The sequence below is a fragment of the Falco naumanni genome, chromosome 20 (genome assembly GCF_017639655.2).
Source record: "Falco naumanni isolate bFalNau1 chromosome 20, bFalNau1.pat, whole genome shotgun sequence".
NCBI classification, from domain to species: domain Eukaryota; kingdom Metazoa; phylum Chordata; class Aves; order Falconiformes; family Falconidae; genus Falco; species Falco naumanni.
The window spans coordinates 4,037,537-4,057,725 of NC_054073.1; the positions used below are offsets into that span (position 1 = coordinate 4,037,537).

General features: G+C 62.2%; 2 protein-coding genes across 12 annotated transcripts in view; one reads left to right on the forward strand and one right to left on the reverse strand.

The window, feature by feature from the left end:
* Positions 1 to 6,228: 6,228 nt before the first annotated feature.
* MCRS1 (microspherule protein 1) lies at positions 6,229 to 11,582 on the forward strand. 2 transcript variants are annotated; one of them, XM_040618694.1, is made up of 14 exons: positions 6,229 to 6,357; positions 6,793 to 6,922; positions 7,319 to 7,457; positions 7,560 to 7,718; positions 7,852 to 7,961; positions 8,065 to 8,173; positions 9,039 to 9,177; positions 9,270 to 9,345; positions 10,087 to 10,115; positions 10,258 to 10,350; positions 10,451 to 10,533; positions 10,642 to 10,729; positions 10,830 to 10,957; positions 11,259 to 11,582. In XM_040618694.1, exons 2-14 carry the CDS (start codon positions 6,813 to 6,815, stop codon positions 11,343 to 11,345), a joined length of 1,350 nt encoding a protein of 449 aa, XP_040474628.1. In that variant the 5' UTR covers positions 6,229 to 6,357; positions 6,793 to 6,812; the 3' UTR covers positions 11,346 to 11,582. The 2 variants fall into 2 exon arrangements, with proteins under 2 accessions (XP_040474628.1, XP_040474630.1); XM_040618696.1 differs by having other exon boundaries at positions 8,065 to 8,164.
* A 1,284-nt stretch (positions 11,583 to 12,866) lies between these two features.
* The window catches only part of SPATS2 (spermatogenesis associated serine rich 2), a 33,267-nt gene continuing 25,944 nt past the window's right edge, over positions 12,867 to 20,189 (reverse strand). For 8 of the 10 annotated variants that reach the window (XM_040618605.1, XM_040618598.1, XM_040618596.1 and 5 more), the window contains 5 exons: positions 18,336 to 18,394; positions 17,635 to 17,744; positions 15,553 to 15,655; positions 14,793 to 15,019; positions 12,867 to 13,868 (listed from right to left, as the gene is read on the reverse strand). In XM_040618605.1, coding sequence (XP_040474539.1) covers positions 13,533 to 13,868; positions 14,793 to 15,019; positions 15,553 to 15,655; positions 17,635 to 17,744; positions 18,336 to 18,394 — 835 coding nt within the window. In that variant the 3' untranslated portion in view covers positions 12,867 to 13,532. The remainder of the gene's footprint in view (positions 13,869 to 14,792; positions 15,020 to 15,552; positions 15,656 to 17,634; positions 17,745 to 18,335; positions 18,395 to 20,189) is intronic. The other 2 variants (XM_040618600.1, XM_040618599.1) reach the window with 1 other exon arrangement.

Sequence of the window (20,189 nt, forward strand, 5' to 3'; positions counted from 1 at the left end):
CAGTGCCCAGACTGGGGCATACTGGGGTTTGCAGTGCCCAGACTGGGACATACTGGGGTTTGCAGTGCCCAAACTGGGACATACTGGGGTTTGCAGTGCCCCAACTGGGACATAGTGGGTTTTGCAGTGCCCGAACTGGGACATACTGGGGTTTGCAGTGCCCAGACTGGGACATACTGGGTTTGCAGTGGCCGAACTGGGACATACTGGGATTTGCAGTGCCCAAACTGGGACATACTGGGTTTGCAGTGCCCAGACTGGGACATAGTGGGTTTGCAGTGCCCAGACTGGGACATACTGGGATTTGCAGTGCCCAGACTGGGACATAGTGGGTTTGCAGTGCCCAGACTGGGACATACTGGGTTTGCAGTGCCCAGACTGGGACATATTGGGTTTGCAGTGCCCAGACTGGGACATACTGGAGTTTGCAGTGCCCAGACTGGGACATACTGGGTTTGCAGTGCCCAGACTGGGAAATACTGGGGTTGGTAGTGCCCAGACTGAGACATACTGGGTTTGCAGTGCCCAGACTGGGACATACTGGGTTTGCAGTGCCCAGACTGGGACATACTGGGGTTGGCAGTGCCCAGACGGGGACATACTGGGTTTGCAGTGCCCGAATTGGGACATACTGGGGTTTGCAGTGCCCAGACTGGGAAATACTGGGGTTGGCAGTGCCCAGAATGGGACATACTGGGTTTGCAGTGCCTGAACTGGGACATACTGGGGTTTGCAGTGCCCAGACTGGGACATACTGGGTTTGCAGTTCCCAGACTGGGACATACTGGGGTTTGCAGTGCCTGAGCTGGGACATACTGGGTTTGCAGTACCTGAACTGGGACATAACTGATTTTGTAGTGCCCAGACTGGGACATACTGGGTTTGCAGTGCCCGAGCTGGGACATACTGGGTTTGCAGTACCCAGACTGGGACATACCCGGTTTGCAGTGCCCGAGCTGGGACATACTGGGTTTGCAGTGCCCAGACTGGGACATACTGGGTTTGCAGTGCCCGAACTGGGACATACTGGGTTTGCAGTGCCCAGACTGGGATATACTGGTTTTGCAGTGCCCAGACTGGGATATACTGGGTTTGCAGTGCCCGAGCTGGGACATACTGGGTTTGCAGTGCCCAGACTGGGACATACTGGGGTTGGCAGTGCCCAGGCTAGGACATACTGGGTTTGCAGTGCCTGAGCTGGGACATACTGGGGTTTGCAGTGCCCAAACTGGGACATACTGCGTTTGCGGTGCCCAGACTGGGACATACTGGGTTTGCGGTGCCCAGACTGGGACATACTGATTTTGCAGTGCCCAAACTGGGACATACTGGGTTTGAAGTGCCTGAACTGGGACATAGTGGGTTTGCAGTGCCTGAGCTGGGACATACTGGGGTTTGCAGTGCCCAAACTGGGACATACTGGGGTTTGCAGTGCCCAGACTGGGACATACTGGGTTTGCAGTGCCCGAACTGGGACATACTGTGTTTGCAGTGCCCAGACTGGGACATACTGTGTTTGCAGTGCCCAGACTGGGACATACTGGGTTTGCAGTGCCCAAACTGGGATATACTGGGTTTGCAGTGCCTGAACTGGAACATACTGGGTTTCAAGTGCCCAGACTGGGACATACTGGGTTTGAAGTGCCCAAACTGGGACATACTGGGTTTGCAGTGCCCAGACTGGGACATACTGGGTTTGCAGTGCCCAAACTGGGATATACTGGGTTTGCAGTGCCTGAACTGGGACATACTGGGTTTGCAGTGCCCAAGCTGGGACATACTGGGTTTGGAGTGCCCGAACTGAGACATACTGGGTTTGCAGTGCCTTAACTGGGACATAGTGGGTTTGCAGTGCCCAGACTGAGACATACTGGGTTTGCAATGCCTGCACTGGGACATACTGGGGTTGGCAGTGCCCAGAATGGGACATACTGGGTTTGCAGTGCCCAAACTGGGACATACTGGGTTTGCAGTGCCCAGACTGGGACATACTGGGTTTGCAGTGCCTGAGCTGGGACATACTGGGTTTGCGGTGCCCAGACTGGGACATACTGGGTTTGCGGTACCCAGACTGGGACATACTGGGTTTGCGGTGCCCAGACTGGGAAATACTGGGGTTGGCAGTGCCCAGACTGGGACATACTGGGTTTGCAGTGCCCAGACTGGGACATACTGGGTTTGCAGTGCCCAGACTGGGACATACTGGGGTTTGCAGTGCCCAGACTGGGACATACTGGGTTTGCAGTGCCCAGACGGGGACATACTGGGTTTGCAGTGCCCGAACTGGGAAATACTGGGTTTGCAGTGCCCAGACTGGGACATACTGGGGTTTGCAGTGCCCAAACTGGGACATACTGGGGTTTGCAGTGCCCAGACTGGGACATACTGGGTTTGCAGTGCCCAAACTGGGACATACTGGGGTTTGGAATGCCCAGACTGGGACATACTGGGTTTGCAGTGCCCAGACTGGGACATAGTGGGTTGGCTGTGCCCAGACTGGGACATACTGGGTTTGCAGTGCCCAAACTGGGACATACTGGGTTTGCAATGCCTGCACTGGGACATAGTGGGTTTGCAGTGCCCAGACTGAGACATACTGGGTTTGCAATGCCTGCACTGGGACATACTGGGGTTGGCAGTGCCCAGAATGGGACATACTGGGTTTGCAGTGCCCAAACTGGGACATACTGGGTTTGCAGTGCCCAGACTGGGACATACTGGGTTTGCAGTGCCTGAGCTGGGACATACTGGGTTTGCGGTGCCCAGACTGGGACATACTGGGTTTGCGGTACCCAGACTGGGACATACTGGGTTTGCGGTGCCCAGACTGGGAAATACTGGGGTTGGCAGTGCCCAGACTGGGACATACTGGGTTTGCAGTGCCCAGACTGGGACATACTGGGTTTGCAGTGCCCAGACTGGGACATACTGGGGTTTGCAGTGCCCAGACTGGGACATACTGGGTTTGCAGTGCCCAGACGGGGACATACTGGGTTTGCAGTGCCCGAACTGGGACATACTGGGTTTGCAGTGCCCAGACTGGGACATACTGGGGTTTGCAGTGCCCAAACTGGGACATACTGGGGTTTGCAGTGCCCAGACTGGGACATACTGGGTTTGCAGTGCCCAAACTGGGACATACTGGGGTTTGGAATGCCCAGACTGGGACATACTGGGTTTGCAGTGCCCAGACTGGGACATAGTGGGTTGGCTGTGCCCAGACTGGGACATACTGGGTTTGCAGTGCCCAAACTGGGACATACTGGGTTTGCGGTGCCCAGACTGGGACATACTGGGTTTGCGGTGCCCAGACTGGGACATACTGGGTTTGAAGTGCCCGAACTGGGACATACTGATTTTGCAGTGCCCAGACTGGGACATACTGGGTTTGCAGTGCCCAAACTGGGACATACTGGGGTTTGCAGTGCCCAGACTGGGACATACTGGTTTTGCAGTGCCCAAACTGGGACATACTGGGTTGGCAGTGCCCAGACTGGGACATACTGGGTTTGCAGTGCCCGAACTGGGACATACTGGCTTTGCAGTGCCCAGACTGGGACATACTGGGTTGTGCAGTACCTGAGCTGGCACATACTGGGTTTGCAGTGCCCAGACTGGGACATACTGGGGTTGGCAGTGCCCAGACTGGGACATACTGGGTTTGAAGTGCCTGAACTGGGATGTGTGAAGGTTTGCAGTGCCCAGACTGGGACATACTGGGTTTGCAGTGCCCAGACTGGGACATACTGGGGTTTGCAGTGCCTCAGCTGGGACATACTGGGGTTGGCAGTGCCCAGACTGGGACATACTGGGTTTGCAGTGCCTGAGCTGGGACATACTGGGTTTGCAGTGCCCAAACAGGGACATACTGGGTTTGCGGTGCCCAGACTGGGAAATACTGGGGTTTGCAGTGCCCAAACATGGACATACTGGGATTGCAGTGCCCAGGCTGGGACATACTGGGTTTGCAGTGCCTGAACTGGGACATACTGGGTTTGCAGTGCCCAGACTGGGAAATACTGGGGTTGGCAGTGCCCAGACTGGGACATACTGGGTTTGCAGTGCCCAGACTGGGACATACTGGAGTTTGCAGTGCCTGAACTGGGACATACTGGGTTTGCAGTGCCCAGACTGGGACATACTGGGGTTTGCAGTGCCCAGACTGGGACATACTGGGGTTGGCAGTGCCCAGACGGGGACATACTGGGTTTGCAGTGCCCGAATTGGGACATACTGGGGTTTGCAGTGCCTTAACTGGGACATACTGGGTTGGCAGTGCCCAGAATGGGACATACTGGGTTTGCAGTGCCTGAACTGGGACATACTGGGTTTGGAGTGCCCAAACTCGGATGTGTGAGGGTTTGCAGTGCCCAGACTGGGACATACTGGGTTTGCAGTGCCCAGACTGGGACATACTGGGGTTTGCAGTGCCCAGACTGGGACATAGTGGGTTTGCAGTGCCCAGACTGGGACATACTGGGGTTGGCAGTGCCCAGACTGGGACATACTGGGGTTTGCAGTGCCCAGACTGGGACATACTGGGTTTGCAGTGCCCGAACTGGGACATACTGGGGTTTGCAGTGCCTGAACTGGGACATACTGGGTTTGCAGTGCCCAAACTGGGACATACTGGGTTTGCAGTGCCCAGACTGGGACATACTGGGTTTGCGGTGCCCAGACTGGGACATACTGGGGTTTGCAGTGCCCAGACTGGGACATACTGGGGTTTGCAGTGCCCAGACTGGGACATACTGGGGTTTGAAGTGTCCGAACTGTGACATACTGGGGTTGGCAGTGCCCAGACTGGGACATACTGGGTTTGCAGTGCACAAACTGGGACATACTGGGTTTGCAGTGCCCAGACTGGGACATACTGTGGTTTGAAGTGCCTGAACTGTGACATACTGGGATTGGCAGTGCCCAGACTGGGAAATACTGGGGTTGGCAGTGCCCAGACTGGGACATACTGGGTTTGCAGTGCCTGAACTGGAACATACTGGGTTTCAAGTGCCCAGACTGGGACATACTGGGTTTGCAGTGCCCAGACTGGGACATAGTGGGTTTGCAGTGCCCAGACTGGGACATACTGGGTTTGCAGTGCCCAGACTGGGACATACTGGGTTTGCGGTGCCCAGACTGGGACATAGTGGGTTTGCAGTGCCCAGACTGGGACATACTGGGTTTGCAGTGCCCAGACTGGGACATACTGGGGTTTGCAGCGCGCACCAGCCCCCCCGTGCCCCCTGCCCTTCGGGGCCGAGCCGGGGTGACCCCGGGGGGGGGCCCTGACTCGCCGCCCCCCGCAGCTGGGCTTCTTCCGCCGGGCCCGCTCCGCGCCGCCGGCCGTGCCGCAGTACCACGCCGTGAAGATCCCGCGGGAGGAGCGGCGGCAGTTCCGCGAGGAGAAGACGGGCACCATCCAACGGAAGGAGTGGGCCGCCAACCCCAGCCAGGCCAGCGACGGCCGCGTCACCCCCAGCTCGGCCTAGGCCGCGGCCCGGCCGTGGGGCCGCCGTGGGGCGGGCGCGGGGGGGCACCGGAGACGGGACCCTCCTCCGTGGCGGTGCCCTGGGAAGGAGCCAGCGGGGCACAACGCGTTGGCCGGCGCACACGGGATGGGTCGTACCGGGACGGGGCCATTGGCCCCACGGAGGGGCTCGGCCCCACGGAGGGGTAGGCCTCATGGCGGGGCTCGGCCCCATGGGGGAGCTCGGCCCCATGGCGGGGGGCTCGGCCCCACAGCGATGCTCAACTCAATAAAAGAACCAGCTCCTCCAACAAAGACCGCGTCCATTCCTGGGGGTGTCGGCCATGCTGGGTGAGGCCCGTGGGGGGCGCCATGATGGGTGTGGCCGTGGGGCTGGAGGCCGCCATGATGGGTGTGGGCGGGGCGCTGGAGGCCGCCATGATGGGTGTGGGCGGGGCGCTGGAGGCCGCCATGATGGGTGTGGGCGGGGGGTGCCGCCATGATGGCGGCGGCCTTCGCGGCGGGCGGCAGCGCTGCAGGGGTCGGCCCGAGGGGTGTCTGCCGGGATAACGGGCCGTGTCCCCGTCCCCATCCTCATCCCCGTCCCCGCGGGCTGGGCCTGGCCGCCCCCGCCCCGCCATGGAACGGCGGTTCACAGCGGAGGAGGCGCGGCTCTGCCCTTAGCCAAGATGGCGGCGCCCGGAGCCAAGATGGCGCCGCGCCGCGGGGAACAGGCGGAGCTTTCAAGATGGCGGCGCCCCGCGCGGCTTCGGCGCGCTTGATGTGACGTCACCTCCTACTTCCGGGAGGTATCCGGAAGTGGCGCCGTCCATGGAGGCGGCCGGGTGGACGCCGTCGCGGGGCGGCTGGAGCCTCCGCTCCCGGGGATGGTGAGGCCGCGGCGGCGGCACCGGCTGCTCTGGGGGGGCTGCCCCGCGGGAGGCGGCGGCCGGGGCGGGGGGATGGAGCCGGGTCCTCCCCGGCGCGGGGGCGTTTGGCTGGGGGACCTCGACAGGGCCCTGCGCCCCATCCCCCCTAGCCCCGCCGTGTCCCCCCTGCCCCCTCCTGGGGTCGCCCCGGTGTCCCCCCTCTCCCCTCCTTTGGTCACCCAGGTGTCCCTGGCGTGTCCCTCGGCCCCCCGCGCCCCCTCCCTCCCCCCTCTGTGTCCCCCTACGCCCCACGGGGTTGAGCCCCCCGCCCCGGGCTGCCCCCCCAGGGTGTGTGTGTGTGGGGGGGCGCAGAGGTCCCGGCTGCCCCGCAGCCCTGCGGGTGGGCTCTGGGGGGGGTGGGCAGTTGGGGACCCCCACCTCCTGTGTCCCCTCCAGACGTGCTGCTCTCCGGACTGATGGCGTCGGGCGCGACGAGCCGCTCCGAGGACGAGGAGTCGCTGGCGGGGCAGAAGCGGGGCCCGGCCCAGGCCTCGGGCGCCATCCCCAAGCGCCGCAGCTCCTCGCGGTACGTGGGGGGGGGGAGACGGGGGGCGTGGGGCTGAGGCTGACCCCCCTGCCCACCCCCCCTGCCTTCCCCTGCTGCCCATCCCCCTGCCTGCCCCACTGCCTGCTGCCCCCCTGCCCACTCCCCTGCCAGCCTGTGCCCCCCTGCCCCCCCCCCGCCCCTTCTGCCGCCCCCCCCCCCCCGGCCTGCTGCCCCCCCCCCCACCTGCCTGCCCCCCGCCTGCTGTCCCCCCCACCCCCCTGCCACCCTGTGCCCTGCTGCCCTCTCCTGCTGCCGTCCCTCCCTGTCTGCCCCCCCCCACCACTCACCCTGCTGCCTTCGCCCCTGCCCGCCGCCTGCCCGTGGTAGGGGGCAGCCCGCGGGCCCCGGGACTCGGAGCCGTCTCGTTTCCTCCAGGTTCATCAAACGGAAGAAGTTTGACGATGAGCTGGTAGAGAGCAGCCTGGCCAAATCCTCCAGCCGGGCCAAGGGCGCTGCCGGCGTCGAGCCCGGCCGCTGCTCGGGCAGCGAGCCTTCCTCCAGCGAGAAGAAGAAGGTGAGGGGCCATCAGGGGCCAGCCGTGGGGGGCAGGGCGGGGGTCTGGGAAGCTCAGAGAGCCCCCAAACCCCCATTTCTCCCCCTCTCCCCTCCCCCCCAGGTTTCCAAGTCTGTGTCCACCCCCATCGCGCCCAGCCCGGTGCCGACCCCCGGCCTCGCCAAGCGGATGAAGAAGAGCAAACAGCCCCTGCAGGTGACCAAGGACCTGGGCCGCTGGAAACCCGCCGACGACCTTCTGCTCATTAACGCCGTGCTGCAGGTAACGACCCCGGGGGAAGGGGGGGGGGGGGGGGCTGCCTGTCCCCTGGGGACCCTGGCAGGGAGGTGTTTGCCACCCCTGCGTTTCGGGGTGGCCCCCAGGGCCTGTCCCCTCAGCCCGGTGGCTTTTCCAGACCAACGACTTGACGTCCGTGCACTTGGGCGTCAAGTTCAGCTGCCGCTTCAACCTGCGGGAGATCCAGGAGCGGTGGTACGCGCTCCTCTACGACCCCATCATCTCCAAGTGAGTGTGGGGTGGGTCTGGAGGGGCAGAGCCACCCCGGGGTGGGGGGTGGGGGGCAGGGGGGGGGCTCTCACACCGCCTCCCCGCCCCCCCCTCCCCGCAGGCTGGCCTGCCAGGCCATGCGGCAGCTGCACCCCGAGGCCATCGCCGCCATCCAGAGCAAAGTGCTTTTCAGCAAAGCCGAGGAGCAGCTGCTGAACAAGGTGGGATCGGTAAGAGCTGGCCGGGGAGCACGGTGGGGTGGGGGGCTCCAGGTTGGGGTGTGAGGGTCCTGGGTGCCATGTGTGTCCCCTCCTCTGGGTGGGGGGCTCCAGGTTGGGGTGTGAGGGTCCTGGGTGCCCTGTGTCCCCCCTCCTCTGAGGTGGGGGGCTCCAGGTTGGGGTGTGAGGGTCCTGGGTGCCCTGTGTCCCCCCTCCTCTGGGGTTGGGGCTCCAGGTTGGGGTGTGGGGCTCTGGGTGGGGGTCCTGGGTGCCCTGTGTCCCCCCTCCTCTGAGGTGGGGGGCTCCAGGTTGGGGTGGGGGGCTCTGAGTGGGGGTCCTGGGTGCCCTGTGTCCCTCCTTCTCGGGGTGGGGGGGCTCTGGGTGGGGGTCCTGGGTGCCCTTTGTCCCCCCTCCTCTGAGGTGGGGGGCTCCAGGTTGAGGTGTGAGTGTCATGGGTGCCCTGTGTCCCCCCTCCTCTGGGGTTGGGGCTCCAGGTTGGGGTGTGGGGCTCTGGGTGGGGGTCCTGGGTGCTCTGTGTCCCCCCTCCTCTGAGGTGGGGGGCTCCAGGTTGGGGTGTGAGGGTCCTGGGTGCCCTGTGTCCCCCCTCCTCTGAGGTGGGGGGCTCCAGGTTGGGGTGTGAGGGTCCTGGGTGCCCTGTGTCCCCCCTCCTCTGAGGTGTGGGGCTCCAGGTTGGGGTGTGGGGCTCTGGGTGGGGGTCCTGGATGCCCTGTGTCCCCCCTCCTCTGAGGTGGAGGGCTCCAGGTTGGGGTGTGGGGCTCTGGGTGGGGGTCCTGGGTGCCCTGTGTCCCCCCTCCTCTGAGGTGGGGGGCTCTGGGTGGGGGTCCTGGGTGCCATGCGTCCCCCCTCCTCTCCGCAGACCAGCCAGCCCACGCTCGACACCTTCCAGGAGCTGCTCCACAAACATCCCGACGTTTTCTATCCCTCCCGGACAGCCAAGGCCCTGCAGCTCCACTGGCAGCTCATGAAGCAGTACTACCTGCTGGATGACCAGACTGGTGAGGCTGGGGGGGTCTCCCTGCCCCCCCCCCCCGCCCCCCCCCCGCCCCCCCCCGCCCCCCCCTGACTTCTCTTCTCCTGTTCCTTCCAGTGCAGCCCCTGCCCAAGGGGGACCAAGTGCTGAACTTCTCTGATGCCGAGGACATGCTTGATGACAACAAGCTGAAGTGAGGGTTTTGGGGGGCTGGGGGGGGGCGGGGCAGGGGGGTGTTGGGGGGACAGGAGGGTGTGGGGGTGTCACAGTCTTGATGGTGAGCTGAAGTGAGGTTTTGGGGGGCTGGGGGGGGGCACAGGGGGTGTGTGGGGGTGTCACCGTCTCGACAGTGAGCTCAAGGGAGGTTTTGGGGGGATGGGGTGGGGGTATTGGGGGGATGGGGGGTGCGGGGTGGTACCATCTCGACAGCGAGCTGAAATGAGGTTTTGGGGGGCTGGGGTGGGGGGGGACAGGAGGGTGGGGGGTGTCACAGTCGCGACGGCGAGATGAAGTGAGGTTTTGGGGGGCTGCGGGGGGGCACAGGGGGTGTGTGGGGTGTCACAGCCTTGACAGTGAGCTGAAGTGAGGGTTTTGGGGGGCTGGGGGGGCAGGAGGGTGTTGGGGGGACAGGAGGGTGGGGGGGTGTCACAGTCTCGACGGCGAGATGTGAGGTTTTGGGGGGCTGCGGGGGGGGGACGACGGGGGGCAGTGGGGGGGACAAGGGGGGTGCAGGGTGGCACCTCGACAGCGAGCTGAAGTCAAGTTTTGGGGGGCTGGAGGGGTTTGGGGGGTGGCACTGTCTCACCAACAAGCTGAAGTGAGGTTTGGGGGGGGGCTGGAATGGGGGGGTGCGGGGGGAACCGTCGTGAGGTTTTGGGGGGCTGGGCGGGGGGCTGCGGGGGGGGCACCGTCCCATCCTGCTGCTTCTCCGCAGGGATGTGCGGGACGAGGTGCTGGAGCACGGTGAGTCCAACCCGCTCCCCTCTGGGCAGCCCGAATGGGGGGAGGGGGGGAGAGACCCAGGACCCTCCCCCCAGGGTGAGGGCAGCCCCCCCCTCCCCCAGCCCCCCCCCCTCCCCCAGCCCCCTTCCCCCCTTTTCCCTAGAGCTGACCGTGGCCGACCGGCGCCAGAAACGGGAGATCCGGCAGCTGGAGCAGGAGCTGCACAAGTGGCAGGTGCTGGTCGACAGCATCACAGGTGAGAGCTGGGAGGGGAGGGGGCTCCCCCCCGTGTCCCCCCCGTGTCCCCCCCCCGGCCCCCCCAAGCCCCCTCACCCCCCCTCCCATCCTTCCCACAGGGATGAGCTCCCCAGACTTCGATAGCCAAACGCTGGCCGTGCTGCGGGGCCGCATGGTGCGGTACCTGATGCGCTCCCGGGAGGTGAGTGCTGGGGCTGTGCCCCCCCCCCGCCAGCCCCCAGGGACCCCCCCAAGCCCCCAGGGACCCCCCCCAACACTTTCCCCCTGATGCTTCCCCCTCCCCCCACAGATCACCCTGGGCAGAGCCACAAAGGACAACCAGATCGACGTGGACCTGGCGCTGGAGGGACCAGCCTGGAAGATCTCCCGCAAGCAGGGTTAGGGGATCGGGGATCGGGGAGGGGGGCTGGAGCAGGGGGGGGGCTGTGCCCCCCACCCCCCCCTTTCTCACCTCGTATCCCCCCCCTCCCCTTCCAGGCGTCATCAAGCTGAAGAATAACGGGGATTTCTTCATCGCTAACGAGGGCCGGCGCCCCATCTACATCGACGGGCGCCCCGTGCTGGGCGGCAACAAGTGGAAACTGAACAACAACTCGGTGGTGGAGGTGAGGCCTGAGGGGGCTGGGGGTCCCCCTTTGCCCCCCTCCCCCCCCCAATCCCCCTTTGACACCCCCCACCCCACCCCCAGGTCCCCCTTTGACACGAACACCCCAGGTCACCCTTTGATGATACCCCCCAGGTCACCCTTTGATGATACCCCCCCCAGGTCCCCCTTTGATGATACCCCCCCCAGGTCCCCCCTTTGATGATACCCCCCCCCCCCCCCAGCTCCCCCTTTGATGACACCCCCCCCTCGCATTCTGCTCCCCCTCCCACTCACCCTTTGCCCCCCCCCCTCCCCCCCAGATCGCCAGCCTCCGCTTCGTCTTCCTCATCAACCAGGACCTCATCGCCCTCATCAAGGCGGAGGCGGCCAAATTGGCCCAGCAGTGACGAGGAGGGGGGGGCTGCTCTGGTGTGTGCCCCCCCCCCCGGCACACCGGGGGGTCCCCACAGCTCCCACTTTAGCACCGGGCCCCCTCAGCTGCCCCCCTGGGGGTGCTGAGCCCCTCCTGCCCCAGCAGATTGTCACCCTCCAATAAAGTATTTGCCCCCAGCCCACTGTGGGGGGGGTCCCTGGGGCCTGGGGACACCCGCGGGGGGGGGACACAAGCCCCCCCAGCTCCTGCAGTGTGTTCTTAGTCGCTCCCTTATTGAAAAAGGGGGGGGTAGCATGGTCCCGTGGGGCTTGGGGAGCCCACTCAGTTTGGGGGATCCCATGGGGGGGGGGATGACAGGGCTGGGGTGCCTGAGTCACCGAGGGGGGCCTTGTTGGCTGGGCCGGGGGGCAGGGGGGGCGGTGCTGGGTTATTTTTACCGTTGGCACCGGTGGGAGCTCACTCTGCCTCATTTGCATACATTTGCATGGGAACAGCAGGGGGCGCTGCCGCCCACCCGCTCTCCCCGGGGGAGGCCGGCACCGGGGTTGGGGGGGGGGGGGGGGGGGGCCCTTCCCAAGGACGGGCGAGATCCCGGGGGGCTGCAGCACCCCCACCCCCCGGCTCCGGTCCCGGCCCGGTGCCCCCCGGCACGGCGGGGGCGGGCGGGTGTTTGTAGCCCCGGGCGGGGGCGGTGGGAGCCGGAACAGCGCCGGGGCCCCGAGTGTGGACCCCCCACCCCACCCCCTCCCCTCCCCCGGGCCAAGCACCCGCCCGATCAGGCCGGGCGATCCCCGAGGGGATCCCCGTGCGCAGCGCCGAGCATCACCCGGTGCCGGTCCCCGTCCCCATCCCGGTCCCGGTCCCGCCGTCCCGGGGGTGCGCAGCGCCCAGCATCACCTGGTACCGGTTCCCGTCCCGGTCCTGCTCCCCGTCCCAGGGATGCGCAGCGCCCGGTGCCGGTGCCGATCCCGGTCCCGCCGTCCCGGGGATGCGCAGCGCCCAGCATCGCCCGGTGCCGCTCCGGGTCCCCATCCCGGTCCCGGGGGTGCGCAGCGCCGCCCACCCGGTGCCCTGAGGCATCCCGGGCGGTGGCGTCCTGGACGGCGAGGAGGCCCCGCATCGGCGACATCCCAGCGGCGGCTCCGCGCTGCCGCCACCCCAGGGGCTCCCCCGCACCGGGCCCGGCACCGGCACCGACTCCGGGAGGGGCTGACAGCGCCCGGGGGGTTGGAGGGGGGAGCGGGGAATGGAAGCAGCACGGGGGCACCTGGGGTCATGGGGGGGGGGGGGGGGGGGGGCGGTTAAACCAAAAAAAAAATATTGAATTTTAAAACCTCAACGTTAGGTTTTATTCAATTTATTCATCCAAGTCAGGCAAAGGTGTAGTTAAAAAGAGGGGGGAGGGGGAAAAAACAGTTAAAAAAAAAAACAAAAAACGAGGGTGAAAATTGGGGGGGGGGGGGAAGGGGGGGAGGTGGGGTGTCAGGGCCCCCCCCCCCGGGAAACAAGGAAGGAGCGCGCCGAGCACTGTGAGCACCGTGAGCATCGTCTTTATTCGTACAGATTGGACTGTCACCATCGCCCCCCGGGCTCCCCCCAGGATTAGCTCTGCTAATTGATATTGCTCTAATTTTAATTTAGGGGAGAGGGGGGAGGGGAAGGAAATAAACCCACCAGATCATCCCCCCCCGCCCCCCGCAAACCTGAAATCCAGGGATCGGCCACGGGCGTGAGGTCCCCGATCGCATCCCGCAGTGGAGGGGACCAGATTCCTGCTTGTCCCCAAAAGGGGGGGGGGGGGGACGACACACGACACCCACAGCCCCCACCCCAGCCCCCATCCTCGCTGCCAGCACGAGGGAGGGGGCTGGTACCGGTTGCTCCTCCGCAGCGAGGCCGGATTGGTGCAGAAGAAAAAAGTTCCGACAAAAAAAACCCCAAAAAAACAGACGAAGAAAAAAAAAAAAAAAAAGGGTTTGGCCAGCGATTTTGCAGAGAAAAAAAGGGGAGTTGGGGAGGGGGAAAAGCAAAGGGGGAAAGGGGGGGTGAAGAACATAAAGGGAGAAGAACATAAAAGCAGCTGGGGGGGGGGGGAAGGAAGGGAAAAAAAAAAAAAGGGGGGGGGAGGGGGAAAGGAAAAAAAAAAGCCAAAAAGGCACGAAAAATGAGAAGTGTAAACTTTCCTTCGTTAGTATCCTAGCTAGGAGCTTCCTACAGTCTGGTTCTGAGGGGGGGGCTCGTGGCAGGGCGAGCCCTGGGGGGGGGGGCTCAGGAGTTGGCCCCCTCCTGCCGACTGGCTCTGGGCTTGCGCTGGGGGAGCCCCCCCTTGGGCTGGGGGAGCCCCCCCTTGGTCTCTGTGCCGGAGGGGGGGGGCCCCGGCTGTGGCGCGGGCTGAGGCGGGCCGGGGGGGCCGGGGGCAGGCGGGGGGGGGCTGCCGGTTCCTCTGTCGGTTGCCGTTGTAGCGGCCGGGGGGGCCGATGTGGCGCTGGCCCTGGGCTTTGGGCCCCGCTGCCGCTCGCCGCTGCCCTGGGACAGCCTGAAAGGGAAGGGGGGGGGGGGGTGAGGGAGGGAGGGGGGCTGCGAGCAGCTGCCTGCGACCCCGACCCCCCCCCCCCCCCCCCCCCCCCGGTGCTGCATCCCCATCTCCCCTTTGTGGGGGGGGGAAAGCCAAAGAGCAGAACCCTCAAAGCATGGAATTGTCACGGCACCATCACGGCACCATCATGGCACCGTCATGGCAAGGCTGTTCTGGGGGGTTCAGGTGCCCTCGACCCCCTTGATGTCACATCCTCATCCCCCCTTCCTGGGAGGGGGGCGGGGGGGGCAAGCCAAAAAGCAGAACCCCCAAAGCACGGAGCTGTCATGGCATCATCACGGGACCGTCACGGCACCATCATAGGACCGTCATGGTACCGTCATGGCACCGTCATGGCAAGGCTGTTCTGGGGGGTTCAGGTACCCTTGACCCCGCTGGTGCCCCTCACACCACATCCCCGGACCCCCTCTTCCTTGGTGGGGGGGGTGTTGGAGAAACGAAAAAGCAGAACCCCCAAAGCACGGAGCTGTCATGGCATCATCATGAGACCGTCACGGCACCATCATAGGACCGTCATGGTACCGTCATGGCACCGTCATGACAAGGCTGTTCTGGGGGGTTCAGGCACCCTTGACCCCGCTGGTGCCCCTCACACCACATCCCCGGACCACCCTCTTCCTTGGTGGGGGGGGGGTGTTGGAGAAACCAAAAAGCAGAACCCCCAAAACACAGAACTGTCACGGCACCGTCACGGCACGGCTGTTCTGGGGGGCTCAGACCCCCTGACCCCGCTGCTGCACCCGAGTCCCGACACCAAAGGGCACCCGGTGGCCCAGGACCCAGGGGGGGGGGAAGGGGGGGGGGAAGGGAGAGGAGCCCCAAAACACGAAGCAAGCCCCCTGCGCCGTGTCGGGGTGCGGTTACCTCTCTGGGGGGCTGCGGGGGGCGGCTGCCGGCGTTCCCCACGGCCGCCTCCGCCGAGGCCGAGGCTCTCTTGGCCGCCGTAAGGCTGGCAGCGGAGGCAGAGGCACAGGCGGGGGCAGAGGGAGCGGGGGTCTCGCTGGGACCGCTCAGGGACGCGGCGGTGACGGAGCTGCACCGCGAGCGGGTGGAGTAGCTGTTCTTGGGGTGGGAAACTGGAAGAGAAACATCTGGAAAATGGGCGTTGGAAGCGAACACCCCCACCCCCCCCTCCCCCACCGCTCCCACTCCGGACCCTGCGGGCTCCAGCAGGGCTGGGGTGGGGGCAGCTCCCGGCTGGGGCCAAAGGCTCAGAGGGACGATGGAGATTTTTCTAGAACCCTCTCCACCAGAGGAAACAAAATACCCGAAGCCCAGTGCTCCCAGTCCCACCACTATCAAGTTTTGGGGCACAGGGGATGGGTTTTGGTGATGGCGGGGGTGGCAAAGGGGGGCTGACGCCTCCGCTCCCACCCCGGCCCCCAGCCCGGCTCCCACCCCCCCAGCCCACCTCCCACTCCGGCTCCCACCCCCCCAGCCCGGCTCCCACCCCCCCAGCCCGGCTCCCACTCCGGCTCCCACCCCCCCAGCCCGGCTCCCAGCCCGGCTCCCACCCCCCCAGCCCGGCTCCCAGCCCGGCTCCCACCCCCCCAGCCCGGCTCCCAGCCCCCCCAGCCCGGCTCCCACTCCCATTCTCCCACCCCCACCCCCCACCCCAGCTCACCTTGGCCAAACGAGGCGATGCTCTTCTTCAGCGCGTCGAGGTCGCACGTGAACCGCGCCACCCGGCCCAGGTCCTCATCATATTTCCGTTCGCTCACAAAGTGCTTTTAGAAAAAAGGCAAAAAAACCACCCCCCCCGTTAATCCAGCCCGTGAATTACCAGGAAGGGAGAAGGGAGGTGCAAACCTCCCAGTTTAGCCCAGAATAGGCATCCAGTTGGGTGCTGCTTGAAAAAAAAAAAAAATATCCTGATGGCTACGACAACTGCCAGAAATATAAATTATTTTTTTATTATTATTTTGGGGGTTTTTTTTGGATTTTTTGGGGGGATTATTTTTGGTTTGTTCTTTTTTTTTTTTCCAGCCCATACACCAACAGCCTCCCCCAGCCAAACTCAATCCGCTCTGCCCAGCTCCGGGGTCTCCGGACCCTCGCAGGGACACCACCCGGTTTTCTCCGCTGCACTAATCCTGCCACGGAGACGGAACAGTTCCAGTTTCCCGACTGGAGTTTTTTAATTGATGTAACTTCCCCCTGACCTCTCGTGGCAGGAGCCGGCGTGCCGGGGCAGCAGGAGCGTTTTATGGAATACAAAAGTCACGGGCAGGCAGCGGGGAGGCTTCTCCCGAGCCAGGGGAGAAGGGACAGAGGTCAGCCTACCCCGGCCGGAGGTTTTCACAACGGCGTCGGGGTGGTACAAACCAAATTATTTTAAATTAAGGTGTCCCGGGATCCCGCTGCGTGGCTGCGGGCAGCAGCGTGCAGAGCACTGGCGGTAAATTCCAGAACTGGGGATGCGAGGAAAGAATTGTGAGTGGCACAGAATGGCATCTGGGAGTGGCAGACACCCAGGGGGTTACTGCAAGACTGATACGAGCAGAACGGAAAGGGTAAGGACCATGGAAATGATTCCAAAAAAAAAAAAAAAAAAAAAAAAAAAAAAAAGGTAACTGCAGAATGGACCAAGAAAACCAGTATGAAATCAAGAGCCCACCAGGCTGGGTTTGGGGAGCAGGTACTGGGTGGCACGGGTATAATGGAATGGAGAGGACAAGGACCATGGAAATGATTCAAAAAAAAAATGAGGAGAGGATAAGAACCATAGAAATGATTCCAAAAAAATGAGGTAACTGCAGAAGGTGGCCAGCCCAGCAATCAAGAAAACCAGTATGAAATCAAGAGCCCACCAGGAAAACCAGTACAAAATCCATCCACAAGGCTGGGTTTGGGGAGCAGGTGCTGAGCGGCACAGGTGTAACTGGGGTGCACGTAACAGAGAGGACAAGGACCATGGAATTTTTTTTTTTTTAAAAATGAGGTAACTGCAGAAGGTGGCCAGTCCGGTGACCCAGAAAACCAGTATGAAATCAAGAGCCCACCAGGCTGGGTTTGGGGAGCGGGTACTGGGTGGCACGGGTATAATGGAATGGAGAGGACAAGGACCATGGAAATGATTAAAAAAAAAAAAAATGAGGAGAGGATAAGAACCATAGAAATGATTCCAAAAAAATGAGGTAACTGCGAAAGGTGGCCAGCCCAGCAATCAAGAAAACCAGTATGAAATCAAGAACCCACCAGGAAAACCAGTACAAAACCCACAAGGCTGGGTTTGGGGAGCAGGTGCTGAGTGGCACAGGTGTAACTGGGGTGCACATAACAGAGAGGACAAGAACCATGGAAATTATTTAAAAAATAAATAAAAAAAAATGAGGTAACTGCAGAAGGTGGCCAGTCCGGTGACCAAGAAAACCAGTATGAAATCAAGAGCCCACCAGGCTGGATTTGGAGAGCGGGTACTGGGTGGCACGGGTATAACTGGGATGCGTGATCCGGGGGAGGGGTCCCTCCTGGGAGGCACTCAGCTGGAGCTGCTCTGCAGGTCGGGATAAAGAAATCCCTTATTTACGCAGCAAATTGGTGACTCGTTTTCTTCGAGCAGGAACCCGGGGCTGGACCCTGCTGGGGTGACACCCACGCGATTCCCGCCGTGGACCGGGCGGCAGCTGCCCAAATCCGGCCAGTTTGGGTGAGATTTGGGTGAAATTAGGACTAGGTCGGACGAGGCAGGGTGCCAAAACCTCACCTTTATGTCAGCCCTGAGCTCAACCAGCTGCTCCTCCGACATTCGCACCGCCACGTCAGTCAGCTTCTTCAGGGCTTCTGCCTTCTTCTGGCGGCTGACGAGAATTTCCACTGAAAAAAACGAGAGACGGCGGCTTAGGCAGCATCCAGCGTGAAAGCACCCCAGCGCCACGCACAGCACCTTAGGGATAAACACCCCCCCCCAGCCCACCCCACCACCCCCCAAAATGATTTAAGCTTCCAGACACAGATTGAACCTGAGCAGACTCAAGAGGGGCACGACGCGCAGCTTTGGTAAAAGCTTCGTTGTCCCCCCCCCATCCCATCCCCATCCCTGGGTTAAGTGCACCCCCTGAACGCCGGGGCTCAGCGCTGCTGGTGTGGGTGGCCCCCCTGGATCGTTTCCCACCCGCACCAGACGAGCTGAGGACGCTTTTTCCAGTTTCCCAGGAATGCCGAGATGATCGGGAATAGCCTCGGTTTGTGTCCCACCGTCGAGCGGGGCAGTGGCCTCCAAGAGGACGGTTTGTGACCGTCTACCTCGAGCCAAGGGGCAAGTTTTGGCTGGGCACAGAACCCCGTATTTTGGAAGGGTGGGAGCAGGAGGTAAATCCCAGAAATCTGATGGTGGGAGGGGTGTTGTCCCTCCGGAACCTACAGCTCTTCAGGTGGGTGTTTGTTGGGAGAAAAAAAGGGTCTTACTTGCTTCTGCTTTCACTTTGTCCATTTCAGCCAGCAAAGCCACCTCCCGATCCATAAGGCTAGAAGGGGAAGGAAGGAAGGAAAATAAAAAAAAAAAAAAAAAAGACAATAAATAACTAAAATACAACCAAACAGAGAAAACCAGAAGAGATTTTAGTATTAAACAAAGAAACCCGATTGCAAGAAGAGCAGCGGGAAGGTTTCCAGGCGTGCCGGGCAGCGGGGAGAGCCCGGCAGATGGCAGCAGGATCCCAGCGCTCCGCACCGGAGCTCCAGCTTTTGTTCTGGAAGCCAGGAGTTGTGCGCAGGTTTGGCTGGCGTGAAACTTGCTCAAGCTCAGGTCAGCATCGCCGACAAACCGCCGGGTACATGGTCACCTTACTCCGATAAAAGTCAAAGCCACCTTGGCAAGGGGAGAGGGAGCGGCAGCCGTGGCGCTGGGGGAAGCTGCGCTTTGCTGGACTTTAGTCCCCTCCCTGCCCACCCACCCCCCCAAAAAAAAAAATAGGGCATGATGTTTTAGAGTCACTCAAAATAAATAAAAATAACCTAACGAGCTGCAGAGCAGGATGAGGATCCTGGCAGGAGCGGGATGCCGGGCACGCAGGCATCCGTGCCACGTTGCGAAGGCATCGACCGACCGCGACGCTTTGCCCTGACGCCCTCGTTAATTTATTTAAGCCAAACGAATCGGCTCACTAATCCAGAAACCTGAATCCCGGCACTCCGTGCCACTTCTTGGGATGCCAAGAGGGTCAAGAGAGGGCACAGCCTTCCACAGGGCGCAGCGCTACAAGGCCACCCGACCTCCTGCCAGATCCCACCACACAGAGCCAGCCAGATCCACCACCTGGGAATCTCTTCCCAGCTGAGGGGTTTTGGACCACGGAGGGAACACCTGAGCGGGTCACAGCGAAGCATCTTGGCTCACCAGGAGGCTCCAGCTTGCCTCAAGTGTGTCTGTTGCCATGAGACCGCGATTCCACACCCCCCCCGGAGACCACAGCAGCAGCCTTTACGCAAGCAAAACCGGCCAAATTTAGCAAATGCAGACGATGGAGCATCCTCCAGGAAGGCAGAGCCAGCCAGGGAGCTCCCCCACATCCACCGCTGCCTTGCAAAGAGGCTTCTTGCCCCTGGAGATGTGCACACCGAGGAACTCTGCTCACCGCAAAAGCAGAAGAAACACCAGTCCTCCCATTTTGGACAGGGGCAGGTACTGGTTGTTCATCCTAAGGAGTCCAGAGCTTTGCAAACACGCTGCAAATGCTTTGCAAACACGCTGCAAATGCTTTTTTTTTTTTTTTTTTTTTTTTTTTTGGTGGTTCCCTCGAAGCTACGCCTCCGCCGCAGCTCACCTTCTGCGAGAGGCTTGAAATCATCCAACAGCCAAGCTTATTAATAGGGTTCGTTTCGGTTTTTGCTTGCTAAATATAAAAGCAGAGTCTTCCCCTCACACGCTGGCTGCGTGATGCTCGCAGCAGACACTAAACGGTACTCGGAGAGAGAGAGAGGTACCCGCAGCGCACGAGGTCAGCCCTTCCACGGTGACCACAGGGGTTGGTTTTGGGGTTTTTTTTGGTTTTTTTTGGTTTTTTTTTTTTTTTTTTTTTTTTTTTTTTGAGTCAGAAAGGCTCGCTTGAAAATAGGAAGAATATTTATTTTAGCGAGCGGCTGAAAAGGGAAGCCGCAGAGCATCTGAAATGCAAACTCAACCCAGCGCTTGCCCGCTCCTCTGCGTGTCAGAGAGGGTTGAGGCAAGATCAATTTCAACAATTCCCTCTGAACAGCAGCTTTGACATTTGGCTTCTTCTGTTGATTTATCGCTCTGTCCATCTGCTTTTTCAGGGCAGG

What these genes read in the sequence shown, in the direction of transcription:
- MCRS1 (XM_040618694.1), top strand. Translation starts at nt 6,813, where the DNA reads ATGGCGTCGGGCGCGACGAGCCGCTCCGAGGACGAGGAGTCGCTGGCG. An exon ending in GAAGATCTCCCGCAAGCAGG is followed by an intron (nt 10,730 to 10,829) that starts GTTAGGGGATCG and finishes CTCCCCTTCCAG; the next exon opens with GCGTCATCAAGCTGAAGAAT. An exon ending in ACAACAACTCGGTGGTGGAG is followed by an intron (nt 10,958 to 11,258) that starts GTGAGGCCTGAG and finishes CCTCCCCCCCAG; the next exon opens with ATCGCCAGCCTCCGCTTCGT.